This window comes from Amphibalanus amphitrite, unplaced genomic scaffold (assembly GCF_019059575.1).
Source record: "Amphibalanus amphitrite isolate SeventyFive unplaced genomic scaffold, NRLGWU_Aamphi_draft 000623F_arrow, whole genome shotgun sequence".
Classification (NCBI taxonomy): domain Eukaryota; kingdom Metazoa; phylum Arthropoda; class Thecostraca; order Balanomorpha; family Balanidae; genus Amphibalanus; species Amphibalanus amphitrite.
This window is the reverse complement of record NW_024882117.1, coordinates 148,605-175,238: the sequence shown is the minus strand read 5'-3', so window position 1 is coordinate 175,238 and position 26,634 is coordinate 148,605. Positions and strand designations below refer to the sequence as shown.

Genomic DNA, 26,634 nt, shown 5'->3' with positions numbered 1-26,634 from the left:
TCTCTAGGGGGGTGTTTAGCGTTTCGGCCGCGATTTTGGTCATTTTGATCGCCGCCGAAACGGCACGGTAGAATTTCTTGCTATTTTCAGCGTTTGGTCCCGTATCGGGGAGCTACCGGCTGGCATCGGTCGCTTGAAATATAATTAACCCGTTTTGGGGTAATCGGCACGTGCATTTTCCCATAGGGTTAACATGGGGAAAAATTGGAAATTCGATTTGCGAAAAATTTCGTCAATTATATTTGTTAATATTTTTAGGGTCGGATCTCGGGCAGGCACCCCAACTGACGGTGGTAAAAACTTAAAATATAAATGACAAAATTTCGGGTAATCGTCACAAACAGTTACCCCATGCTGAGCCTATGGCGATTTCGAAAAATTATTTTCAAATCAATTTTGCCAAAAAATTCCGCGTTAGATTTTGGAAAAGTTCCAATATGTTGTGCACCGGGGTGTCGGCTACTACATGGTATGGGTCAGATATGGGGCGATTTAAAAGCACGTGCCACGTGCAAACGTGTTTGATGGGGTAACCTCCGGGAAAATCCGACATTGGCCAACTGGGGGTCCTATGGCGTGGAAACTACTACACCTAGCGACACCAAATCAACGCAGCCGGTGAGCAGATGAGTACAGCTTGTTGCACTAGTGGTCACGTGGCGCACGTGCTATTGCACGTGCCGTGGCACGTGGTCAATTTTGGTGATTAAATATACTAGCATTGTGAAATCCAAGGAATGGGGGAATTGGCCGTCAGGCCGTCAGTTTTTTTGATAGGGTCGATCGGAAAACGGGTGTAGGCACAGAATGAAGGGGCCTAAAAAACTGCTATCTCGGATTTTTTGTAAAATGAAAAATTCAAAATTCTGGGGAAATTATATATTCGAAGGGTAAAATTTCCCTAAATTTTCCCGTTTTTCGAGTTTACCCGTCCACTGTTCAGGGACGGTGACACCGGCCGGGGTCATCTTTTATATGCTGATGGCCACGTCGATGGGTCATCACGTGGCGTGAACTGTGAAGCTATCAAAGGACCGGCACGTGCCACGTGGCCACGTGTTTGAGTCGCGTACCTCCCAGATTATCGTGTGTTTGCCGATTTGTGGCCTTATAGCACGAAAACAGCACAAGCCAGGAACACTGAAATGGTGCAATCAGTGAGGGGACAAGTCCTGCTTGCACCACCGGTGGTCACGTGGCACACGTGCAAATCTGGGCACCTCCGTTGCGGAGATATTTTATAGTGAAATATTGAAATGTACATAACTTTTTCAGTTTAAGTCCGATTGGGATAGAATTTGGTGGGTGGATGAATTGTTAAGCGACATGAACGAATGCGCCATGTTTGTTGCAGTGCGCCACGTTTGTCTCAAAGCGCCATTTTTGCCGCAAAGCGCAGAATGTGCGTAACTTTGTCGAACATTGGTCGATTAGGATGCGCTGTAATTAAGGGATGGCTGCTTAAACGGCAGATATGAATGCACCACATTTACCGCAGGGCGCCATATTTGTCTTAATGCGTCAGTGTAAGCGTTTTGCCTACGGCGGGCGTTTTTTTTGCGGCGGTGTTTGCGTTTTTTTTTCGGGGTTTGCGTTTGACGGCGGGCGGCCGTTTATGCGTTTTTGGCGGTGTTTGCGTTTGGCGGCGGGCGGCCGTTTTTTTTGCGGCGTTTTGCGGTTGGCGGCGGGCGTGCGTGCGTTGCGGGCGTTTTTTTTTTTGCGGCGGTGTTTGCGTTTTTTGCGGTTTTTGTGTTTGGCGGCGGGCGGGCGGGCGATGCGGGTGTTTTTGCTGTTTGGCGGCGGGCAGCCGTTTTAGCGGCGGTTTGCGGCGGGCGGCCGTTTTTTGCGGCGTTTTGCGGTTTGCGGCGGGCGGCCGTTTTTTGCGGCGTTTTGTGGTTTGCGGCGGGCGGCCGTTTTTTACGGCGTTTTGCGGTTGCCGGCGGCCGGCCGTTATTTGCGGTTAGCGGCGGGCGGCGGGCGGTCGTTTTTTGCGGCGTTTAGCGGTTTGCGGCGGGCGGCCGTTTTTGCGGCGTTTTGCGGTTCGCGGCGTGCGGCCGTTTTTGCGGCGTTTCGCGGTTGGCGGCGGGCGATGCGGGCGTTTTTTTGCGGCGGCAGTGTTTGCGTTTTTTGCGGTGTTTGTGTTTTGCGGTGGATGCGCGTTTTTTTTGCGGCATTTTGTGCGTTTTTTTCTGCGGTTTTCGGCGGGCGGGCGATTGTTTTTTGCGAGGTTTGCGTTGGCGTTTTAGGCGTGCGTTTTGCGCGTTTTGCGGTGTTTGCGTTTTGCGGCGGGCGGGCGGCTTTTCACAATTAAAGTCCCAACCTTCGGATCCGCAGAGCTGTTCGACAAGCGCTGCCCGGGTATACAGAAATCACGCACTGCCTTCAACAGGGCACTTCGGCTGCAAGCTTGAAACGGAACAGAGTATAGCCTTCATTATTGCATTTATCGCAAATTGGCCTACACCATGTCAATCAATAAAGATATACCTACTTTAATACCAAGTTCAGGGCTAGTGACTGCATTTTTGCTTGATTGAACGTCATTAAAAAAGCCGTTGATGTTTATTGACTGTGAACTGATGCAAGACGTCGGTCAGCCTACGTCAAATTTGCAAGATAAACAGTTACACCGTAGCATTTAAGAAGTGTGGTTGCAATATGAAATATATTATGCTTATGCGTATGCTTGAGATGGATTCATGCGATTGCGAACGCGGTGCAACATGAACACCTTCGGAACTAACCCATTTTATAATTGGCTAGATTGAGGTCACCGGACTGACATGACCCCAGGCTTCCGTGTTGAACTGCAAGTAATTAAAATGCCTGTAAGTAAGTAACTTACTGCCTCACTATTGGAGAGCTTGAAAAGTTACTTTAGTTTCACAAAAAGACGCGATTTCTTTACTAGCGTTTGCGCTTGTTTGGCTTATTCTGATGCCACATTTCTACCATACGCAATAAATCGCTCATCACATTTCTGCTCCTTTCTCAACGCTTCCCGAATTACGAACACAGCTCGTGGAACGATGTCTTAGGCAATCGGAAGTGCTCGCGACTCATCATCCTACTCTGTTGTTTTCTGCATAGGTATGACAGCGTCTTCAGAAACAGCGATTGACGCAACCAACCAATATTGATATTTTCGAATAGTGAAGAGGCTTCGCATATTGTCATAGGTGACAGAATAGTGGCACGACCTGACCATGAGATAGGCGCCAGAATGTACATTATGATTTCAAGGTTTTACGACTAGACATCTTAACCCTCGCCCATGTAGGGGGGGTGGTGCAACCCCCCCCCCCTGAGGTTTTTCGGAAATAGTGCAAAAACGGCGGCGCGCAGCGCCGCCAAATTTTGGGTACCTTATGGGGCAAACCTTGCGCATCTTTTGATAAAAAAAAATTTGACCGGGTCATGTCAGGTCACGGAGTTATGACGTCACAAAGGGAACAGCCTCCGGCCGGATTTTCACAAACTGAGTGCCAACTCCCGAGGTTTCCTGCCGGTGGTACGGACATCGGTTGATGGATCGTGATGAAACTTCCCATGCATGTTGGGGCAAGTATTAGCTATCATATGGTATAAGAAACTTGACCGGGTCAGGTCAGGTCACGGAGCTATGATGTCACAAGAGGAACAGCGTCCGGTACTATTTTTGAAAAGCGCCCGAACCACTATTTTGCTAATTCTTGTCACCTCAATGGGAATATGCAGCAATATTAGCTTCTATAGGGAGCAAATGGACCTTCCAAATCCAAAAATATAATCAGATTTCAAAAATTTAAATTTTGATTTTTCGAATTTCTGCCGCCGACTGTGACCTTGCCGACTTCCGGCGCTCCCAACGCGCCATTTTTAGAGCTAGGGAAACGAAATACATACCAAACGATAGAGAATTGATCAAGGAACACGATAGTGAAGGTTTCAAGTCGATATCTCCCACCGTTTTGCCGCAATCGCCGCGGAAAGTTGAAAAAAGTCTATTTTTCCGAAAATTTGACCTTTGACCGGTCAAAAGTAGGTCAAATGTTGACCTAGGACCAAAAAATATGCCACCAATCGCGAGATCTCGGCGAGAGCAATCCGTTGGTCTTTTCCGCTAAGCTCTAAGACGCTCCGTTTTCAAACGCCAAGGGGGGGGCGCACCAACCCCCCCCCCCCTGCATGGGCGAAGGTGGCAGATCGCCGTTTACGGGCGAGGGTTAATTCAAGGTAGGTACGTTTTTCGGCTACTACACCTTTTTAGCCGCGATTTAAAACAGTTGAACTCCATTTTAAAAAAGCTGATCTGTGATTTAAAACTGTTGAACTTGGGTTTAAAACACATGACTTCCGTTTTAAAAGAATTGAATACGATTTTAAAACAACTGACGACGATTTTAAAACAGTTGAATTTATTTTTAAAAGAACTGAACTGCATTTTAACGTGTACTAAATATAGCATTATCTCATTCATTATTAATGCATCTTATCTAATACCTTGCCTTTTCTGTTGAAAGTGTAACTAATTTTTGTTTGCCGATGTGTTCTGATTATTGCTTTTTGCAATGTTTTTAAAGATAAAAAATCCCACTGCATTTATTGCAAGGCCATTCAGATAACATTGTCAGTGGTTTCCCTGCTTAACAGTCGTTAGCTAACATCGAAATTATTCGAAACAATGTACACATGTAACTTTGCATAGAAAATCGTCATGCTTTTGTGACGCATCTATCTTTGCATATCTTCGAGCATGCTACATGCACTAGCCGGTACACAGCATAGCTTATACACCCATGGATAGGTCCAAGAGAGCCATGCACCCAGCGTAGTGCCTCTGGACATGGTTGTAGCAGTTGAGGCAGCACACCGGCGTTATCGCTGTTATGGCTCTGTCGATGTGCTCCTCCAGGTAGCGGAGCCGGTGCTCAGTCTGCGAGAGCCCCTCGCCCGTGTTCAGCATGTCGCAGAAGGTGACGGCCATGGACCGTTTCATGGCCGCCTTGAACGCCGACCAGCACTCTTCTATCGGGTTCAGGGGCGCGCTGTAGGGGGCCATTCGGATTATTTCAAGTCCCTCGAATTCGGCCTCAGAAGCCACCGTTTCGATGCCGTTGTGGGCCGGGGCGTTGTCACACACCACGGCGATGCTGTCCATGGGCTGATGGTACTGTCGGAGAGCTCGGCGCAGCCACTCCTGACAATCCAGTATCACAACGGATTTTTTATCTTTAAAAACATTGCAAAAGCAATAATCAGAACACATCGGCAAACAAAAATTAGTTACACTTTCAACAGAAAAGGCAAGGCATTAGATAAGCTTTCATGACAACAAAATGCATTGATAATGAATGAGATAATGCTGTATTAGTACCTACACTTTAAAATGCAGTTCAGTTCTTTTAAAAATAAATTCAACTGTTTTAAAATCGTCGTCAGTTGTTTTAAAATCATATTCAATTCTTTTAAAAAGGAAGTCATGTGTTTTAAACCCAAGTTCAACAGTTTTAAATCACAGATCAGCTTTTTTAAAATGGAGTACAACTGTTTTAAATCGCGGCTAAAAAGGTGTAGTCGTTTATTGTTTTCGTTTCGAATTTTCGACCTTCGCATCGAGGTCGTTGTAAAGAAACCTATGTATAGGTTTCTTCGCATCGGGGTCGTTGTCAAGAAACCTATGGATAGGTTTCTTCGCATCGAGGTCGTTGTCAAGAAACCTATGGATAGGTTTCTTGACAACGACCTCGATGCGAAGGTCGAAAATTCGAAACGAAAACAATAAACGACTCGTAGCCGAAAAACGTACCTACCTTGAATTAGAATGTACATTCATTCAGATATTCAGATAGTGCATATCTCAGCTCTCTATTTAAGGTTGGTTCTAGGGAGGTTAATATCCTCATTATGATTATTCTTCATATTCTGAGCTGGATCGGTCTTGATATATCAAAAACAGAGAAGCGGTTACCAACTCCCCCAGATGAAGAGCAGGCTTTCGCTCAGACACTTCCTGTCGATTCCATGTATGTTTCCAGTGCGCGGCCCCGTGCGACCTCTCCGCGGTGCTGCCGCCGACTGAGCCGGCATAGACCCAGCGCGGTCACGGCCAGTGGGCGGAGTTTAGTTGGGCCGGCGCAACGTGATTGGCCAGCGCTCCCATCCAATCCGCTGCGCTAGCGAACGAGCCTCTATCCGGGTGCAAAATCTAATTAGCATTACGAGCCTACGACAAGTGCTCTAAATATTAACATTTTGTTAAGAGACCATATTGATGAAAATTGGCGCTTGAGCTGAAATGTCTAATGTCAAAATTTCAAGCCAATTAGACAAAAACTGAAGAAATTATCGCCGAAAAACAGGGTCTCATGGGGTCTGAAATACATAGTAAGAGCCTACTGGTGTAATCCTAATTGCAGAGTTTTGCCGCCCATTTGCGTTAATGTGACACTCACGTGACGGTCTCAGCTGTTGCCGTGTCTGGGATAGGTATTCGGCATATGTTATGCGCACACGACGTTCCTGCTTTCAATTCGACAGTGACAATCAATTACAAGAGATCTCAGGTCATTTTATCGTATGCAGCTCCTAAATTTTGTAGTCATTTTTGCCGTCACTATAAGACGCATGACCGTAAAACAGTTCCAGGCATTTGCTCATAGACGTATGAACGCTCTAGCTCAATACGACCTAATTCCATCCGAATCAATGTGGCTTTGAGTGACGGCTTGTTTGTCCGTTCGCAGGCACCCGTTCTTCGCCAAGCTGGAGGAGGGCCGACGAATGAACGGCTACCAGTGAGCCGGCGGCGCCCGTCCAGGACACTCCGGCAAGCCCGTGCTTCCCTGAACGTCCCGACACTCCGAAACTTCCGCCGGTGACGACGGCTGATCATCTGTACGACGCAGAACGCACTCTTCGAGAGCGCAAAACGAAAGGCTTCCTCGAGCTGGTCAGGATATGTGATAGGTCTGTGAGTGTCCCTGTCTGATATTAAGAGGCAGATCGCTTTGTGACTGTATCTGCGGTTCTATTGGGCGTCTTCCATCCGTGCGGGCTCCCAGTCGGTGGCGGGCGAGAGGTGACGGGCCGTGTCGGACGGAGTGTCCCACGGACGGCCGGTCAGCGGCTTTCCTGCGCTCCAGTGGCGCGCCGACAGTGATAAATGTAGATAACTGCGCCGGCGGCTGGGCGGTGGCGGCGGTTAGCGCGGCCAGGGGCCGTGACAGACCTGTCTGCCCATGCCGGCCCGTCACGCGGTCATCGATGGCGCCCAGAGTCGATCGCCCAGGTGTCGACCCGTCCGCCCAGCCGCGCCGTTAGTGATGACCGACTAGTCGTAAACCCTGTGAGCCGGCGAGGTGTGCCCCGGACCAGCTGCCGGGCACGCCTAGCCGGCTAGTCTGTGCCATTTTATACTTCGCCACGAGTCGTCTCGTGGTGGGCTGATGTCGCGCCTTCAGTGGTCTTGTTTTGTGCCCGGTTGTGTGTGGAGATGTGTGCTACTAACCTGTAACCTGCCAGTCAAAATGGGTGTTTGTGGGAGGAGCGAACCGTCCAATGCATAATACTGCATCTGATCTGCTTGAGAGCTTTGTGTGGTTGTGTGTCGCATGTTTTTTTTTAATTTAAATGGTTGGCTTTGTAGGAGCGCCTGTTTGAGTGCCAAGTGTGCACTGCCAGGCTTTACCAGCCCTATCGCCGAAGTCTGTGCAATGGCCGACTCCCCTGTGATGATCAATGCGTGTTACTTCGAGCTTTGTCGCGTTCACTGCCCGCTGGATGTGGTAAAACACGGCATATTTACTGTCTAACTAGAAATATTAAACGTTGCCTTATCTGGAATGGCGTACGGGCTTGGGTGACATGTTTGTATTTTCAGAATTGTGAGCTTGAGATTTATCTGCTGAGAAACCCATTTGACCCATTTGATTCTACGATATATCGTATATCTCGTTCTTGTTGTGCGGCCTGGAGATTTTACACTTATCCCCCCCCCCCCTCCCCCCAAACTATGTTCGCTTTTCACCTTCGCTCGCCTGTTGGCCTGCCGAGCCCTGGATCCAGAGTGGCATCGACAATTTTGTAACGTTCCCTTTGTTCACACGGCACATCACGCCGTCATATTAAATCAGAGTCCATCCGGTGGGCCACACGTATCTCACGTAGCAGTTCGTGACCGGGTATGGTGATTTCATGTCGAGTCCCCATCCTTTGTCCCTGACGCGACCTCTACAAGTGTCAGCAGCCAGGGCGAGAGCCACGTGATCGAAATGATAGCTGTGTAGGTAGTGGCGTGAACGGCTCTTACTGAGTGAAATCTTTGATAGCTGCGTCTGGCGGCGGAAGTGAGAAGTTTTGACAATTATTTGACCGAGGTTTTACCCCCTACGGAGGGCATTGTGTGCTGTTCGACGTATGTAGCGATCTGGTGCTGTGCTTCTGTGAGCTGAGGGTTGACTGGGGCCGGCCGGCCGAGCGGTGTGTGTGGCCCTGGTGACGGTCAGTCCCCGGCCTGTCCCACCGCACGACAGACAAGGTGCCCCACTGGGCACCGTCCTGTCCTATCTGACGGTAATCCCGTGATGGTGCGGCGGGACGCCGGTCCTGTGTTGTGGGTGAGCAACGACGAAATACAATGTGAACAGAACGAGTTAATCGAGTGTAGCACGACGCGCCAAGACGCAATGAAGAGACATCGCTCCCCAGCTGCTGCACTCCCTCGAGTTATCTAGCACGCAGTACGATAATCTGATCCACATTTTTACAAACAACTCCCAAATACGGTCTCGAGAACAACAACGCGTAAACCCGTCAGTACAGATCTACGGAGCGAATCGAAACAGGAAAAGTGAGTGCTTACGACAGAAACACTTGCCTCCCCGCACGACAAAACGGTTTTATTGCAATAAAAACAGGTGACCACGTGCGGCTGGACGCTCGACGCTACGTGCAAACAATACACCAACAGTGCTCCAACAACAATTACCTATCAGCGCCGTCGGAGCTGGCTGGAGCCCGGCGCGGTGCGCAGCACCTGGCGTCGCTCAGATCGACGGACCCGGTCGGTCTAACACACACCCAACATCACCGCGAGACGATATACTGTGCGGCGGCGGCGGCGCACGAGCGCGCCCGCCGCCTTGTCAACAACAGCTAAATCCTCGGAAGGCGACCACATGTAGTTAGAATATCACTGCGTCCCGCCCACAGCACGCACAGAACACAGGGGAGACGACGGCTGGACACCAGCGAAGCGCTCAAATCGCCTGTAAAGGCGGCTGGCGGACTCCGGGAGCAGAGTCCCGCGGAATTCAGCCAATATCGCGAGGCGATAGGTCGCTACATACTTCTACATCGGTTCAGAGCGAACCAGAACACTCGTAGTCAGTTACTTCAGACCATTTTCCCAGAACGAGTGGGGTTAAATAGAGAAGCACATCACATCACTATAACACCATCTATAATAGCGTAAGACCTTAGGACAATTGGCCAACGCCACACGCACCTAGTCTCCAATGGAAAACACGATTTCAGTATCGGAAAACTTGAACAATACTATCGTTACTGCCGTTCGGCATTCTGTCGTCATGGCCCGCAATGCGCAGCCAGCGGTGCCACGCCTACCCTTAACCCCGTCCGATGAAACTCGGGAACACGGACCTACAATCCTGCCAGACCACGGGCTGACATACCTACGGGTTCGGTCCAGTATCACAAGCATACGTGCATCGCTAGCAGAGCTCAGCTCGTCTGCCACATCCATCTGCGAACCAAGACACCATCCTTCTGCCCCCTCCCCTCCCCTCCTCTCCATCTGTCTCTTGTGACTCGCTCACAAACCCAGCAACCAGCACTGGCTCCCCATCAGCACCGCCGGCCAGCTCTGCCCCGACCGCCACCCCCTTAACTGAGCTGACAGGGTCCACTCACCGCGAGCAGCCCCTCACTCTCTCTAGCCAGACCCCTCACTCTCCCCTCACCTGCTCTTCCCAGGCACACCCCACCCGCTCCGCCGGCGTCCCGTCCACTGGCTCCGAACACGTCTCGGCGCCATTGCCGCTTCCCAACGTCTCTCAAAAGCTCGGCTCTGTCTGTCCGTCGCAATATTCGGCTCACTCTCACTCCCAACGACACTCACCAAGCTCACTTTCAACCTCACTTTGTCTCACACCTGATGAAGTGTCTTACCAATCCCAGGCGCTTCCAAACAGTGAGTCTGACCGACCCGAGCCGTCCCATCGACCTCCGGGCGTCTCAACGTCCCTTCGAAGACTGGTCCGCCGTGCGGGCGGTCACTGGCGCTAGCTGGTCACGGTGTTAGTCGCCCACGTGCGGCCGGTAGTAGGGGTTGACGCCGCGGATCGGCAGCGGGTGCGCCTCCGTGTTCAGTACCCACTGGTCAAGCGGCAGCAGGCTGTTGTCGCTGAACAGCAGGTACAGGTACTGCGGAGGAAGGGTGGTGGTCAGACTACAACCAGCGAGCTGGGAACGATCGGGTAGGGGATATCTGGGGATATTAGAATATCTACAGACAACATATTAGAAAAGATGCGCCAATATAATAAAAGACACGAGCACATCCTTTTGCCGTGGGCGAACTCAAAATGGTGACGCCTCCTATCGCGAGTTACATTGCACCACTAGCAAATGCATTGATATACAACAACACAGCGAGCAGATTATCGAAATGGTGTGTCAAAGTGGCATGCCCTTTCCCAGAAGAAATACTCTCTAGTATCTACGATGTTTCAAAATGATGCCACCAAATCCGGTACCTAGCGCCATCTACACAGCGCACACACCCATATGCCTATATTGCTCACAGTAACTACATTCAACTCTCGACGTTTCCATCCTTCTTATTCTCCCTCCCTCTTTAGAACACATACCTTGAGCGTTTCTGCGAGGAAGTAGCTCTGTTGCACGTCGTCCTGTCGTGGACTGGTGGAGTCCACATTCTGTATACCCGAGTAGCCGGCCTCGGCTCGACAGTACCTCTCAATAGCCTGTGGACGAGCCAGGCGGCGCAGAAGTCAGAGGCAGTACAGAGATAACGAGCGTGTCGGTAGTAGGGCGTATCCCAGTCGATAGTTACTGCCGCAAAACTACCCACTAATGCTAAGGTATTCGAAACGTCCACTCATCGCTGAGACGGTGAGCATTGGAACAAGACAAGTGTAGCGCTGCTTCATCAAGAGTCAAACTCAATGAACAAACTCGTGACCTCAGCCTTCCAGTCCCACTTAGACATCCCCGGACTATGCCCTACCCACATCTCTAGCCGACCTCACAGTGTCATTTGACTAGTTCCTACCTCACAGTCCCATCTGGGCACCCATCTCCATCTGCCCATCCCTTACGTAGCCTCCCAGCCCCATCTGAACGCACCTGCGCGGCCTCCCATCCCCACTCGCGGTACTTGGGGTCGCCCGTGAGCCGCCACAGGACGAAGTAGCTCTCGATGACTTCCGGACGCAGGATGTAGTACTTCTCCTGCAGTTTCATGGCCTTCGCCTCGATGGCGTCGGAGAATCTGTGGTGACGGAGGGCAGCGGTCAGTAAATAAAGTGCTCCGAGGGGTAGCAGAGGCCAGCAGTTGCCAAAGAGGCAGCTGGAGGAGGGGGGAAAGGGAGAGGCAAGGACTCATCCGGAGTGAGGAAGAGGTTAGTACATCTCTAAGGACATGCAGAGGTCGACAGTTGTTTCAGGGAGGAGGTAGAGGGTAACGTTTGTCGGAAAATGACATCAGTTGTCAGGGGTGATTGAAGGGCAGAAAAGACGCCAGACGCATTGAACAGACGCAACGATCGGTGCGCCACGGGACAAGGCGTTGGTTGGAGTCAGTCAAGTTGGTTGTAGTTGGTTGGAGGTGAACTGAGTCAATAAAACATTAGCACCAGTGATAAGCCTAGCGACAAGAGCAAAATTGTGTGCATTCACTAATCGTGGTTCTAAAGCTCCCAAAGCCTATTCCCAACTAAAAACCAGTGCCCAAGGCGAGGCAGCCGGTAGAGCCCCTGGCGTCGGCCGGTCGTACCTGAAGTTCTCCGGCCCCAGTTTGGTGGCGGTGCGGTCGTACGACTCGTGGCACGTGTTGGTGATCTCGGCACCAATCTCCATGTACCGCGCCGAATCCTTGTTCTTGTCCGTGACACCGGCCAGTGCGTACAGGCCACCTGTGGGAAAAACAGACACACATCAGCTACAGAAGCGCTAAGGTCATCTGGCTGACCGACATCAGCTTCTGACACGTCCAGGCCATCACATACAACATGCGGCAAATAGACATCAGATATGAATAGTCAGTAATGCTTATACCTACACCAACACCGGGATGCAGCGACGGCGGAGGACGCATGGCGTGGATACATTAGCGACTGGGGGGGGGGGGGGGGGGGGGGGTATGAAGGTCCTGACCTTCATATAATGGGAATGTGCTTGCATAGCACATTCCCATTTCCCATTATACCAACACATTGGCACCGAATCAAGTGCGCAGTGCTTCCCCGGCCCCGCTGGACTTCTCACAGCGCCAGATTGGCCACGGAAGGGAGATCCGGTCTCTGGCCGAGCGCGCCAGGAGCAGCTATCATCCATACGTCCGGTCTTGGAAATCAGCGTGGCACACAGTGATGTAAAGCTTGGGAATCGGATGGGCAGAGTTGCATGAAAATAAATATGGACGGTTAATGCAACAATGGCGTCGATGTCTGGGTTGCTTGTTATTTCTCAGGGTGGATGTTTTTATTGGGGTTTAGGCGCACTGACTGCTGAGATCATTTTGAGCCTATTCGGGGTGGGAAGCTCTTGATTCTGTTCAATGGACCATAAACCCCTGCAAGCAACGGATGCATTTAGGCGTTTCCTGTAGGACCGTCACACGTCCATAAGCACAAGCAGCGAACTGCATTATAACGGCATAATGACTATGTCCTTCACTATGACACCTCGTTTTAGGAAAGATTATTACATTAACCTCAAATGACCAGGCATAAGCACAAGCAGAATGTATCAGTTTAAATTGAACTTTACTACAATAATAATGGCAGGTGGTAAAAAATGCGTCTTTCAAATGTTATCAAAACGATATGCAATCTGCCAGCTTTGTTCGCGAGTTCTATTATCACTTGATTCAAACCGAGGCCGTCAAGCTATGACCATCTGACCATCCCCGGATGATCCGTTAGTCCGTTAGTCGTCACACCATACACGCGAGCGGCCGGCGGCGGGGGGGGGGGGGGCGACCGGTCACGCCACCGCCCGGTCCACTCAGTACCGAGTCGATAGAGCGACCAGGGGTTACCCGCGGGCAAACACGGGTCCACAGGGAGCAGGCAACGAATCGGCCAGCGCACACTCACCTAACCTGACCGGTCATCAATTATAACAACTACGATCTACGTATTACTACTGCGTCACAAGCCACCCATAAACAACCCGTAAAGGTGGAAATGAAATGCCAGGAGTGCACAGTCACGTAGTTTATAATGACCGGGAAAACGACAGCCCCATGCGCCACCGGGCGCCTGAACGGTCATAGTTTCAGCTGTGCTGACGCCACGGCGGGAGGGCGGCCCGGCCGGGTCTGTGTATGAGAGGGGCGCCGCCGGTCGTACGGCGCGGAGTCATGGCCACATTGACCCGACTATTGGGTGGCGTGTGTACCGGTCGGAGCCAATATCGACACAGGCCACCGCGTGCCGACCGGAGAGTGGCGACCGCCAGCGGACTGGGGTCCCGTCGCGTGTTACACCAACAGAAAGTGAACACATACCGACCCATATTATTGGGAAACGCGGCTAGCGCCGGATAGCAAATATAGGGCAACTGTACCGCCAGTCACCGGACAGTGAGAGTTCACTGGGGGAAAGAAAACCGGTACGCTTCCCGTGAGAAGTGACCAAGCTTGACACCGTTACAATGCGGCATGTATAGACTACCATAATGAATGCAAAAAGAGTGGCCTCGTTAGACCAAAAGGGCCTAACCCAGCAAAACGCAAAAGGAGTTGATGGAAAACAGTCAGAAGGGCTGGACGGCAGGAGTATGAAAAAGGCGTAGTTATGAGAGAGGCCGTATAAGAACAATAAATAGCGGGCTAGCTACACAAAGGAAGTACGGTTGGTCTGGATGACGGTTATCTGTTGACCGATAAGGCAACCATAACAAATAGACGGGTGTTCAAGAACATTGGGAATCGATCCAATCGGAAGTTTACTGCTTCTGTGCCACTCGTAATGCAGCGGCATGTTATTTAAAAAAAAAGATCAGAAGAAACTCGTTAAACGAAACTTTAATTTTAATATTACGCGCAACACCTCATGAATCAATATAACAGAACACCAGACATTCTCGTCCCTCCCGAAGAGCTCGCTCACCGATGAAGCAGGCGAGATGGTCCATCTTGTGGTTAGGCCGCTCGTACTGCACCTCGGCCAGGTAGGTCAAACCGGACACCTTGGACTTCTTCAGCATTCGCTCGGTGATGTTGCCGATGGCGTGTCTGAACATGGTGAGGGCCTCGGTGTCTCGACGGCCGGAGCGGAGCCACTCCTTCAGCAGGTACTCGTAGAACGAGTCGCCCAGCGCGCCCGTCGACACGTGACCTGTGGTCGAGAGGGTGGTCAGTCAGTGGGGATGACGGCCCTACTGTGGGCCCTACACTATTCAGCTATATACGTGATCGTAAATATTATTGTAGGCAGTACAAGGTAAAACAATGTATGTGGGACAAATGTAATATCAAAAACACTGCTGACAATCATCTAATCAGGCAAAGAAAAGGCCCGAATCCAACTCATAGCAGAGAATTGCATTGCACCCGCTGTAAAATGTATAAAACCTGTCTCAAGCAAAAACTAAGAAGTCAGATAAAAGCAACTGATACACTGTACAGTGCACACACTACTCAGTCAGCCAGTCCCCCGGTCGTCAAACCACCCCTGCGCCATTCCAGCCACGCCTCCCCTGTACTCACGCTGTCCCCATTTGCCCGTCTTGGGGTTCAGGTAGTTGGGGTAGAGTCCGTTGGGCTTCTCCAGTCCGTTGAGCACCTGTCGGATTCGCTCCACTTTCTTCCTGTACTCTGGCTCTCCAGTGACGTCCGAGAGATAGCTGAACTCCATGTGTAAAGTGCCGAACTCGGAGAGAATCGAACTGGCGCCCGAAGCCCAGCCGTAGTTCTTGGCGCGCTGTCAGCAGAGGCGACAGGACGGATGGTTTAGGTGAGAATAGGACGTACCGAGAGGTCGAAAACATATAAGCGGGAAGGTCAGACACATTTACGATCACAAAGGCAAAATGGTGCTGTTAGCACACATGTAAACCAATCAAGGCGTCATAATGACATTAAGAGTGAGAATCGAAACAAGTTATTGACTAATCTACCACAAATAAAGTAAACCAGTATAAAGCCTTTTGGGGCGACTAACGGAGCGAGCTAGAGGGTGGCCTTGCACGTGTGAAATTGCGAGGGGGTACCTCCAACTGACTTGTGCACGGCACCCTACTAACCGGTCTCTAGCGATGTGCCAAATTTGAGCACAATCGGCCCAGCCGTTCTCGAGATCTGGAAGCGGCACCCTGCACGTGCGCACGTTCAAAATGGGTCCCAACTGACTTTTGCACGGCACCCTACTAACCGGTCCCTAACCATGTACCAAATTTGAGCGGCATCGGTCCAGCCGTTCTCGAGATCTGGAATCGACCCCTGCACGTGCGCACGTGCAGCAGCGCTCCAACTCTGGCACATGGATATGCATTGCCTAGTGGGTGCCTACCTACATGCCAACTTTCAGCGCAATCGGCCAAGTAGTTAGCGAGATATTGCAACAATTACAAAAGTGACACCTCTTCGTTTTGCACGTGGCACGTGCAAAACTCTCACACTCACATGCATCGGGAATAGTCCAATACTTGGTAGAAGGAATGAAGCTACCCTACAAAAATTACCGCGTGTAAATCGGTCAAGTGGTTGCTGAGATATAAGCGTCGCAAAATCGTGACCACGGCCGGCCGGCCGGCCGCTCATACTCAGAAATTTCCGTTAATCTAAGGAAAGCTGCGCTCGCTTCGCTCGCTCCGTAATATGTAAACTTGGCAGTCGGCAGTGCATTAGCGATATTGTGTTCCATATGCACATACCCAGAGTTTCCAAATCGATACAAAACAAAGAATGAGCAGCACTCAACCAACTGGAACTTGAATAGCCATCACACAGTACGTTTTAAGTATCGGTCAATACGAGCAGGTGTCATTAAAGTGCCGCGGCGCGCGCGCCACTTACGCCAGTGGTGGGCACCACCAGGCTGTACGGGATGCCGGTGGGCGTGTTGAAGCCGGGCAGCATGGCGTGCGCGATGGCGAGCGCCTTGTCGCGGAACATCGTATCGCCCGTGAGCGCGTAGCAGGAGAGCAGGCCGCCCACGTAGCGGATGTTCATCTCGAATATGGACACCTCAGAGTCCTGCCGGAGGGCGCGGTCACACGGTGATGACGTCACGGTGATGTCACGGGATGAGAAAGGGGAGGGGCCAGGGGGAGTAGGAGATAGCGGGGAAGGCCGATAATGTGAGCGATAAGGCGGGACTATGAACTGGCGAGATTGACATCAGTGGTAAATAAAATATACAATTTAAAGTGAGGTTACCGTTGCATATGACGCTCGGCATAACATTCTAACTCAGCTGATGACGTACTCGAAAAAAATACAAGGCTACCGCTACACCCGCCACACCTTCAATTCGATTCTACAGTTACCGCGACTGTCACACCCATCACGGCATCCCACTCATGAAAACCGCTATTGCCCGTCCGATACCACATCCAAAAACTCCACCCACAATAGGCCCTGAAAGTCGTGCCATAAACACCACCGTTATGTGATGTACAGTCCCGGCAGTGTGGCGCCGCCAAAGCGTTCTGCAGCCGCTGCGGCGACCGGCAGAGGGGCCCGCCGCGGCCGCGGATGCGCGTTGAAGGCTCAATCAATTGGCTCCGCTCAGCCACGTCGGCCAGCTAACTCGCGGAGATCAAAATTAAGTGCCGTGATTATAGGATGAAGTGTGGTGTTTTGCAGGCAAGGACTGGGACGGAACTTGGGATAAAGAAGGCGATGCTCAAGATCAGCTTCATGTTCTGATGACTGATAGTAGCTTTAATTCGGTGGTGCAGGGATACCACCACGAGCATCAATATCATCCTGTTCTTTATAGTGACTGCAAAACAGGCATTGGTTGCTACATTGCAGAGTCTACATATAAGGCAATAGGAAATAGGAATTAGGACTAATGAATCTGAGATGCAACTTCCGCACACCAAGCAATACCTCCTACCTATTACCTACACTACGACTATCATCAACAACAGAGCACGGTCTCCCACAGCACAGCAACGACTGTTGGACCCCTCCCCTTCTTTCTCTGATCCCCTCACACTTACCATTTTGCTGACATCTAGGTGATCGGCGATCCATCGGCGACCCTCCTCGAACTCGGCGTCCATGCCCATTATGTAGAGCGTGTCCATGGCGTCGACAATAGTGGCACCCATGGGACGGTTGCCGAAGATGCCCGCCGAGTGGCCGCGCTTGCTCACCGGTCGCAGCTCGTTGGAGCCCCACGCGTACGTCGCGTAACCCTTCCACGCGTGCTGCATCATCTGTGGGTGACAATGAGCGAGGGTCAGTGAGCCTGAGTTGTGTGTGTGAAATGAGTCACGACTTATCAATACGACTGACGGCTATCCCCGCTGGCTGTTTGTGTGTGCTGTGGATACAAAGGTCACGCGAGTCACGTACCGGTAAATAGGCACTGATACAGCCGCGGGCTTCCGAGAGCCGACCTTGGGAAACATGCGGCGATAATACTCTAATCACCATCGCTACTGTAACCTATATTCCCACGGCGAAATGCGGGGAAATAGAGCGGGCGCCATTCATGAATACACTCGGAATAGATACCGTTATCACCGACAGAGCTCGTTATACAGGGCGCGGGACAGGTGGTGTCAGTAAAAGCTCCGACGCACACAATGGAAGCCGAAGGCGTGCACGAGGCAGAGGCGCGCGGCTCACGGCTGTGGGCTGTGGAGGGAGTGACAGGGATGTGAGCCTGTGACATGCGGCGCGGACTGTGACACACATGGTGGACCTGTCATGGGAACTGTGTGACGAACGGAAGCCCTGTGACGGTGACGGCGATGCAAGCCCGTGACCCGTGTACTGAAGCCGGGACTCAATTATCTAGCTTGAGACTCTATTAAGCCTTGAGCAAAATGGCATAGGCTACTTAAACCAAAATAAGAGCAAACGGTTCCTTATTAATAAATAGCTGAACTTTTGGCGACGAAGTCAAATATCCCCGGAGCCTGCTGAAAACAAATAACGAAGGCTATCAAGGGACTGATATTGTATCCATGCAGTACGACACGAAGGAACCTTCTCCCATTTAATCGTATCCTAATCTTTACAGAGCTGTTATCGCTCAGCTTAGCAGCATGCTACCACTTCTAGTAGGCGGCGGGGCCAGGAGATAGGAAAATCCCTCCACGTATCTTTACCTTTGGGCTCAAGGGCACTGCCAAAACATCACTAACCCAGTTTACACAAGGAATTATATGGCATTTGTCAGATACTGCATACCACACGCGACTTCCATAATTACGTAGTCTGGAATCCCGGGGCAAGGCCAGCATTAATTACGAAATATGAGACATTTAATCCGGATACCGACAAGAACCAAAACTAAATCCTCAGAGAGAACGAGTTAATACATTCAAAAGTAAGAGAATCTATAAAAATAGTGTTTTAACTATTACCTGAGTTGTCTTTTAAGTGGAAGTAAGCAATGCAAAAACTAGCTAGCGTTTAATCGCAAAAAGATACAATCAATATTGTGTTGCTACACTCAGACGCTCAGCAATCAACTGTCGTGTCACATTCTGTCGTGAATGTTAATTATCAACGGGTAGTACGAATAATTCCAGCAAACCACCAGCCCAAGCAGGCATCAAAACCATGTTCCTCATAAATGTTTCCTACATGCCGGGGTATGTCTTAAGCACAGCACGAGCCGGGCAGTAAAACTATGACCAAGAAACTGTCTGTGTCAAATTGCCATGTTATTTGATAGGCCGGGCAGGAAACAAAAGTTTACTGCCCGGGTTTACTGCCCAGGGCAATGACCTCTAAACTACAGTTTATCACACTAGCCCAGAGGTATAATTGATAGGGAATGTATAATTGGCATCATTATTGCATGATATTTGCCGCGTAAAATTAGAAAACTAACTTTTTTGGTAAAAAAAATCTCTGCTCTGCTTATCAAGGGTTTTGAAATGCTTTGTATTGGTTACAAAGCCGAAATTATGTTAAGATATGCGCCTATTACCTAATCGAAATCCGTTATCGCTTGTTGTCTTATCTTCGTTTGATATGTCCACTGATACCTTGGGCATGAGTTATTGCGTTATTATTTGACAGTTGTAGTCCTTTCCTCGAAACAAACATGTAAAATATGGAAAATATAATGTATTTCACGAAAGTTTAGCCATAGGGCATCAGCAAAGTACGATTACATAAATAAAGAAAAGATTCTTGCAAGAACACTGGAAAATTCACGTTTAATCACTAGAAATATTATACATTCTACCTTCTTCTTGTTCTTATGTCGTGGCAAATTATTCATGTATGATGTTCCTAGGATATCCAATTGTGGTGCCATTCTGGGTTGATATTTTCAGACGAGATTCTTTTTGAAGTGAGGTATTTTGATGCATTTTCTTCTATAAATTTCCTTCAAATCTTTATCCGCAGCAGTAGCGCAATCACTGTTTGGAAATTATGGACAAAACAATTGTATAAAAGTGTCACCAAAACCTGTCGAAACTACTTAGCAGGTATGCGGCATGTAGGAAAAATCTTACTGACCTCAGCCGTACGAAATTATTTGGAAACTCGGTTTGCAAAATTTGACTCCGGCCCTCGTGCTTCGCACTCGGGCCTACGTCAATTTTGCAAACCTCGTTTCCAAATAATTTCGTCGGCCCGGTCAGTAATATATAATACTGAACGAGGCCGGTGTAAATAAATTTTCAAGACCGAGGTCCTTACTGGATTTTTGAACGAGGCCGAAGGCCGAGTTCAAAAATCAGTAAGGACTGAGGTCTTGAAAATTTATCACCGGCCGAGTTTGGTATGTATTTTACTGTATGCCAACGATAAATTTATTTTCTGGACCGAAGCTCTTAGCCGACTTAGGAACGAGACCATCCCAAAATGTTGGCTTAAGTGCATTCTGGTAATGCATTTTTGACCGTGGTCAATTTGCTTACACCAGTTATTACCACACCCCTCTTGCTAATGTATTTGAATAGGCCAGGCATACAGTAATATATATTACCGCCCAACTGAAGGTAATGTGAGACGCTCACCGTGCACGCATGATCAATGAAGAATGGCATACACTGCACGCATAACTGCACAGTCATTGTTTTCGTCGGCTTTGAAACATGCAAGACTGCATGTTTTTGCGTAATATGAAAGCAGTCCCACCATTCATAATTACGGAGCGAGCGAAGCGAGCGAAGTCTTTCCTTAGATTAACGGAAATTTCTGAGTATGAGCGGCCGGCCGGCCGGCCGGCCGTGCGGACGCTTTTGCGAGGCTTATATCTCAGCAACCACTTGACCGATTTACACGCGGTAATTTTTGTAGGGTAGCTTCATTCCTTCTACCAAGTATTGGACCATTCCCGATGCATATAGGTGACCCCTTATGCACGTGCCACGTGCAAAACGAAGAGGTGTCAGTTTTGTAATTGTTGCAATATCTCGGTAACTACTTGGCCGATTGCGCTGAAAGTTGGTATGTAGGTAGGCACCCACTAGGCACTGCATATCCATGTGCCAGAGTTGGGGTGCTGCTGCACGTGCGCACGTGCAGGGGTCGTTTCCAGATCTCGAGAACGGCTGGACCGATGGCGCTCAAATTTGGTACACGGTTAGGGACCAGTTAGTAGGGTGCCGTGCACAAGTCAGTTGGGACCCATTTTGCACGTGCGCACGTGCAGGGTGCCGCTCCCAGATCTCGAGAACGGCTGGGCCGATTGTGCTCAAATTTGGCACATCGCTAGAAACCGGTCATTAGGGTGCCGTGCACGAGTCAGTTGGAGGTGCCCCCTCGAAATTTCGCACGTGCAAGACTCAACCCCTCGCTCGCTCCGTTAGTCGCCCCAAAAGGCGCTATACTGGTAGTTATATCTCAAACAAGCCCGGCGACTGGCATACTCCCAATTCGACGACGATTTTGTCAGGCATTTTAGCTTTCCTCTCGCAGGACAATGGTTAACAGCTTTCAGTGCCCGTGATGTCATCAGTGTGCCTCAAATGGTCCATGCTGCTGACTGACAGGAAAATCACTATGCACCAATTCATATCCCTAATAACAGCATTATGTTACGTGACGGGGCCATGGCGGACGTCATGCCCCGTGCAGCTGTGTGTCGTTTCCGCCCCACCCACCCGTACACCATCCGACCCGGAACCCATTGGAGCGTAGTGCATCCGGTCGTTCCCCGCCCCGTGTGCAGTGTGCACCGACTGACCTGTTTGATCGTATCCCGCCGCTGGCGCATCACGGGGTCGCTGTCCTCCCCCTCGGGCAGAGCGCGCTTGTTGGTCCCCGCGCCGGGCACGGCAGCCGCCGCGGCCGCAGGCAGCGGCTCGTCCACATCCACATTATCGGCATCGCCGGCGTCGGCAGGCGCGTCGGCGGCGGCGGCGCCCTGCCGCGGCTTGGCCAGGGGTGGAGGCGGCAGTCCGCCCGCCGAGCGCACCTTCTCGTACAGCTTCTGCCGGTCCTGCGCCAGGTGCGGGTCCTCGATCTGGCCGGCGTGGCGCGGCGGAGCGGCACCGACCGCGTCCGGCTCGGCGTGCGGCGGCGGCGGCAGCAGGAAGCCCTCGGCCGTGTCGCGCACCTGTTTCTGCACCCGACTCAGGCTCTCCATGCGCCGCAGGCTCTCGCTCAGGTCCGGCATGAAGAAGATGGTGCCGAAGCAGATGATGAGGATGGTGGCGCCGATGGCGAAGAAGAGGTGCGTCTCGCGGCAGCGGAACGGCCGGCCGCCGTTGCCGCCCGGCAGCCGCTGGTACCGCGGCAGAATGTCGTCCGAGACGGGCATGGTGGCGCGCGCGGAGCACCGAACGGGTCACACCGGCGGCACTCTCCTCAGACGGCGCTCATGGCCCGGCGGGGGTCCGCCACGGCCGGGGAATAGTCTCACACTCGACCGTTTACACAGAGCCTATTGACGGCTGGCAGCTTCAACCTGTGCCGCCGTCAGCTGCAACAAAAGACGCACGTCAATGACAAGGCAGAAGATAAAGAACAAATCACAAATGTAACATCGTCCGGATCCGGAAGGAGACAGCTATCGGTAAATCGCTCAATCATTAACATTCGTAGCCAATACAAATATATGTAAATGGCTGGAATGATGATTGTCGGAATAGGTACAGTGCAGTGCTAGTTCATTTATCAGTTGATAGTCAACATTATTGACAAATCACACAAATTATTACGAGCGAGCGAGCGCAGCGAGCGAAGCGAAGTCTTTTCAATATAACGGAAAAATCTCAGTATGAGCGGCCCGGCCCGGCCCGGCCCGGCCTGTAACGCTTTTGAGAGGCTTATATCTCAGCAACCGCTGGACCGACTTGCCTGCGGTCTTTTTTGCTGGGTAGCCCCATCCCTTCTACCCCGTAATTGACTACTTTTGACACATCTCAGTGACCGTCGTGGCACGTGCCACGTGAAAAGTCAAGGGTGTTCAAGCTGTTTTGCAAAAGTAGTGATTTTGATAGGCTCATATCTCAGCAGCGGCTTGAGCGATTGTCTTGCGGTCATTTTTATAGGGTAGCTGCATCCCTTCTACCAAAGGTCGGATACTCTTCATCTATGTGAGTGACCCCCACTGCACGTGCAAAATACAACAATAAGAGGTGCCAAATTTGTTCCCATTTCAGTAACTCGGTAATTACTGGGGCGATTTCGCTGAAACTTGGCATACAGGTAGGCACCCACCAGGCAATGCATTCCCATGTGTTGCGGTTAGGGTGGTACTGCACGTGCGCACGTGCAGGGGGCGTTTCCAGATCTCGAGAACGGCTGGGCCGATTGCGCTCAAATTTGGTACACGGTTGGGGACCGGTTAGTAGGGTGCCGTGCAAAAGTCATTTTTGACCCCGTTTGCACGTGCGCACGTGCAGAATGCCGCTTCCAGATCTCAGGAACGGCTGGGCCGATTGCGTTCAAATTTGGTACACCGCTAGCGACCGGTTAGAAGGGTGCTTTGCACAAGCCCGTTGGAAGTACCTTCTCGCCCTTCTGCACGTGCAGGGCTCACTATCTCGCTCGCTCGTTCTTCGCCCAAAAGGCGTTTTACTGGTGTAAGTTATTGTTACATCCACGACGCCGACCACAACAGGATCATCAAATAGAGCGACTAATAAAAAAAACGAGCGCAAGTGCCTATCCAGTAAATATAAAATCCTACAAAAGCCATTTTTTTACGACGCGGACACCTGTGATGCTCGGTAGTTACTAGTTTAATACAACTTGCAGGATGTCGCTTGCATAGCACGATCATCCCACGTGGTAGAAGACACATGATAGCCATGAATGTGGAACTCTGGAATCTAGATGTTAGGATAGGAGTTCATGACTCATACGAGTTCACATTTGTCTAGCGTCTTTTATCAGGCAAGAAATGCCACCATTAGCCCTCGATGATACTGTGGTGAGTGGTGATGCGTGGCGTACAACACATATCAGAAGCGTGCCCAGTAGCTCAAGATAAGAGAGCTCAGACTGGAGTGGGTAAACAGAGATCAGGAGCAGCTGACAATGAAAAGATGGGCGATAAAGAGTTGTGTGGTCTGATCAGAAAAACGATTGGATAATACCCAACATCACGCTCATATCCACGTTTTACTTTGCACCACCCTTTCCCAAAACCATTACTTTTAAATGCCATAGCTTGCCCAACTTCGTAAGTTCACATTAATGGAGGGTTAACATTGTCAGAAAATATTTGTTGGTATACTGGATGTCAAGTCAAGCTTCTGTTGCAAAACGATTGTTGACAATGTTACATCACCACCTGTATTGCTGAATCCCACAAGATCTGATCAAAATTAGGCAGGTAACATATTTTGCAGCTTGGAACTACCATGCCTGTTTCTCATTAAAAGGACCTGCCCATCTACCTTCCTTCAAACTTGTCATTTGCTCAAGGCATTTCACGGCTGCTAGGCTTGGCCTTTGGGTTCCAGCAGCTTCACACCATGGTGTGGGTGTGGGCATTGTGCATTTGGATGACCAGAATATCATGACTCATGAACTCAATATGGGGGAGGTGTTTTTGTTACCTGTCCTTTGGTCATGAGAAAATGCCCACCTATTTATTGTTATCTATATAAATTCATTCATAACTGTTGAATGAGTAGCTTATGCCCCAGCCCCCAGGTTGCCCTAGCCCCTAGGTGCTCACTATTAATGAAATATGTGACATTAATAACCCAGCAACTGAGCATATATCCAGCACCTGGCTTGTCTCTTAAAATTTGTAGCCTTGAGTTGTGAATATTGCAAGTGTCTAGGTGGCAGCATGATCCACTGGCAAACTTCAATAAAACGACCTGTCCATCTAAGCTGCAATGTCCGATAGGTGTTAGGCCTTAAGAGGGCATCAAGTAGGTTATAATGTAAGTGTTGTGGTTATGTAAAGGTCATGTAAGTTGAAATTATGTATGCTTTTGGTTGATTAGGCAAGGTTTGATGATGCTTTTTTAGCAAGAAGTGTGAAAATTGATATGGAATACCATATACCATGCAATTATAATACTTGTTGCTAACAGGGCTGGGTGCTTAGAAGTGAAAGCTGACTTATGTACACCTTGTATGGCTTATGTACACTTATGTGACTTATGTACACCTTATGTACACCAAATACTTATGTACACCTTCTACCTTTACAACCAGTGTAGAGCTTATCAAACACTCTGTAATGATTCAGGAGGTAATTGTTAAGTCACATTTACATCATATAGATATGTCCTACCCAAATCACAAATGGCCATCACTCACATCCATCAACACCCATTGTTGGTCAGAGTCATCAACAGTTGGAACTGCCTGCCATGGCCACCATTTATCATTGTCAGAGGCACGGACACCCTCTCAACAAGCTTATGAACTGTCTCAATGCTAACTAGACACCTCTACTTCACAGTTCACCCCACCCCTACCATGCAATCAGTAACAGTCACTCTCACTCACAAGCATCCACTGAAGCAGACACAACAGGCCAATCAAGTACAGGTGTGGACATCCCCTCTTCAGAAATTAGTTAATTTGTATAACATGCACATAATCTAATAGAGAGAGTCATGTCAATGTGCCTTAAGAAAATGTGGCACACATTTAATCGTATTGACAATTTTTAGACCAAGCTAACTAATCACTCTTACCAAAGCATGACTTAACTGGTCAACATCAACACTGTTTGGTTGCTGTTTTGTTTATGAGCAATAGCATGCAGCCAGTTTTGCCAAATAAGGAATTTTATTGCCAAAGTTTCTTGGTCTACCATTAGTCAACCTTACAGAACATGAAAACTCAACCAATGAAAACCAAAGAAATAACAGCATGCTAAAATAGTAACCAAACCAAAACCACTCGGTTGCTCGGTCGCTTTAGTCAGCCGTTACAAAATGCCATTAGGCAAATCAACTTATGAGAGACATCATTAGAAGGCCATACTGATGTATAAGAAAATATTATGCACACATTTATATGTCAACAGGACTGGAAAAGTTAACAGTTAAATGCAACTTACCTCATTGAGATGGCACCGCAGAAACTGGCTGTGCTTGTATGTGCAAAGTGCTAACCAGTTTATAAAGGTTAATATAATTAGCAGTTAGCCAATATGTAAAATTAGTAGAAAAGCCAGAGAACACTACTTTTACCCTGAACCACACCCGGGATTCAATCGTAAACTTGCATACGACCCGGAAGTAGGCGAGGAACTAAACTTTCAGTTTTGTGGTCAACCTCGATGAAAATTTTAAGTTACGTTCACATTGACAAGTTGGGAGAAATTCAGCAGCGGTCGTTGACCTAATGTTTTTTATAACTAACGTAAATATACTGTTTCTTTGAACTTGAGTTCAATAAAAGAATTCTCTTCTACAGTTTTACTATTCTGACCTTGATTCTAATGCAATTCATAACCAAAAAACTACCAAGTTTGTTACAATTTTTATTTACTAGGGCTGTAATGTGAAGTCGCCCTTAAAATAGAGCTTTGTTGAGCGTCTCAAAAGCTTCATGAACGCCGCATGATATGGCACTTATTACACATCACACGATGAAGTTTTACCTTCGTTTTGGTTTTACAATTTATTATCGATAACCACTCGATAGCTGAGTTTTAGGCCTACTGAGTTGTAAAACATCTTGAAAGTCTGAAAAAATATTTTCTGTCATACTTATATTCGCTGATAATGCTTTCATTTTTTTGCGATGAGGCACGGTTTTAGGGTAAATGGCAACGGAAATGGCATTACCTTCATGGGAAGGTTATTTGCTTC

General features: G+C 49.5%; 2 protein-coding genes across 3 annotated transcripts in view; one reads left to right on the top strand and one right to left on the bottom strand.

The window, feature by feature from the left end:
* The window catches only part of LOC122363482 (dual specificity protein kinase CLK2-like), a 97,422-nt gene extending 88,789 nt beyond the window's left edge, over positions 1-8,633 (top strand). For both annotated transcript variants that reach the window (XM_043332789.1, XM_043332788.1), the window contains one exon: positions 6,726-8,633. In XM_043332789.1, coding sequence (XP_043188724.1) covers positions 6,726-6,780 — 55 coding nt within the window. In that variant the 3' untranslated portion in view covers positions 6,781-8,633. The remainder of the gene's footprint in view (positions 1-6,725) is intronic.
* Positions 8,634-8,858: 225 nt separating this feature from the next.
* Positions 8,859-26,373, bottom strand: LOC122363481 (mannosyl-oligosaccharide 1,2-alpha-mannosidase IA-like). The gene is made up of 10 exons (XM_043332787.1): positions 25,878-26,373; positions 21,585-22,322; positions 17,422-17,640; positions 16,268-16,447; positions 14,960-15,173; positions 14,361-14,588; positions 12,020-12,158; positions 11,371-11,515; positions 10,872-10,988; positions 8,859-10,425 (listed from the first exon to the last, which is right to left on the bottom strand). Exons 2-10 carry the CDS (start codon positions 22,158-22,160, stop codon positions 10,300-10,302), a joined length of 1,944 nt encoding a protein of 647 aa, XP_043188722.1. The 5' UTR covers positions 22,161-22,322; positions 25,878-26,373; the 3' UTR covers positions 8,859-10,299.
* Positions 26,374-26,634: the final 261 nt, after the last annotated feature.

What these genes read in the sequence shown, in the direction of transcription:
- LOC122363481 (XM_043332787.1), bottom strand. Translation starts at nt 22,160, where the DNA reads ATGCCCGTCTCGGACGACATTCTGCCGCGGTACCAGCGGCTGCCGGGC. An exon ending in GGCGGGATACGATCAAACAG is followed by an intron (nt 17,641 to 21,584) that starts GTCAGTCGGTGC and finishes TGTCACCCACAG; the next exon opens with ATGATGCAGCACGCGTGGAA. An exon ending in ACCTAGATGTCAGCAAAATG is followed by an intron (nt 16,448 to 17,421) that starts GTAAGTGTGAGG and finishes GCCCTCCGGCAG; the next exon opens with GACTCTGAGGTGTCCATATT.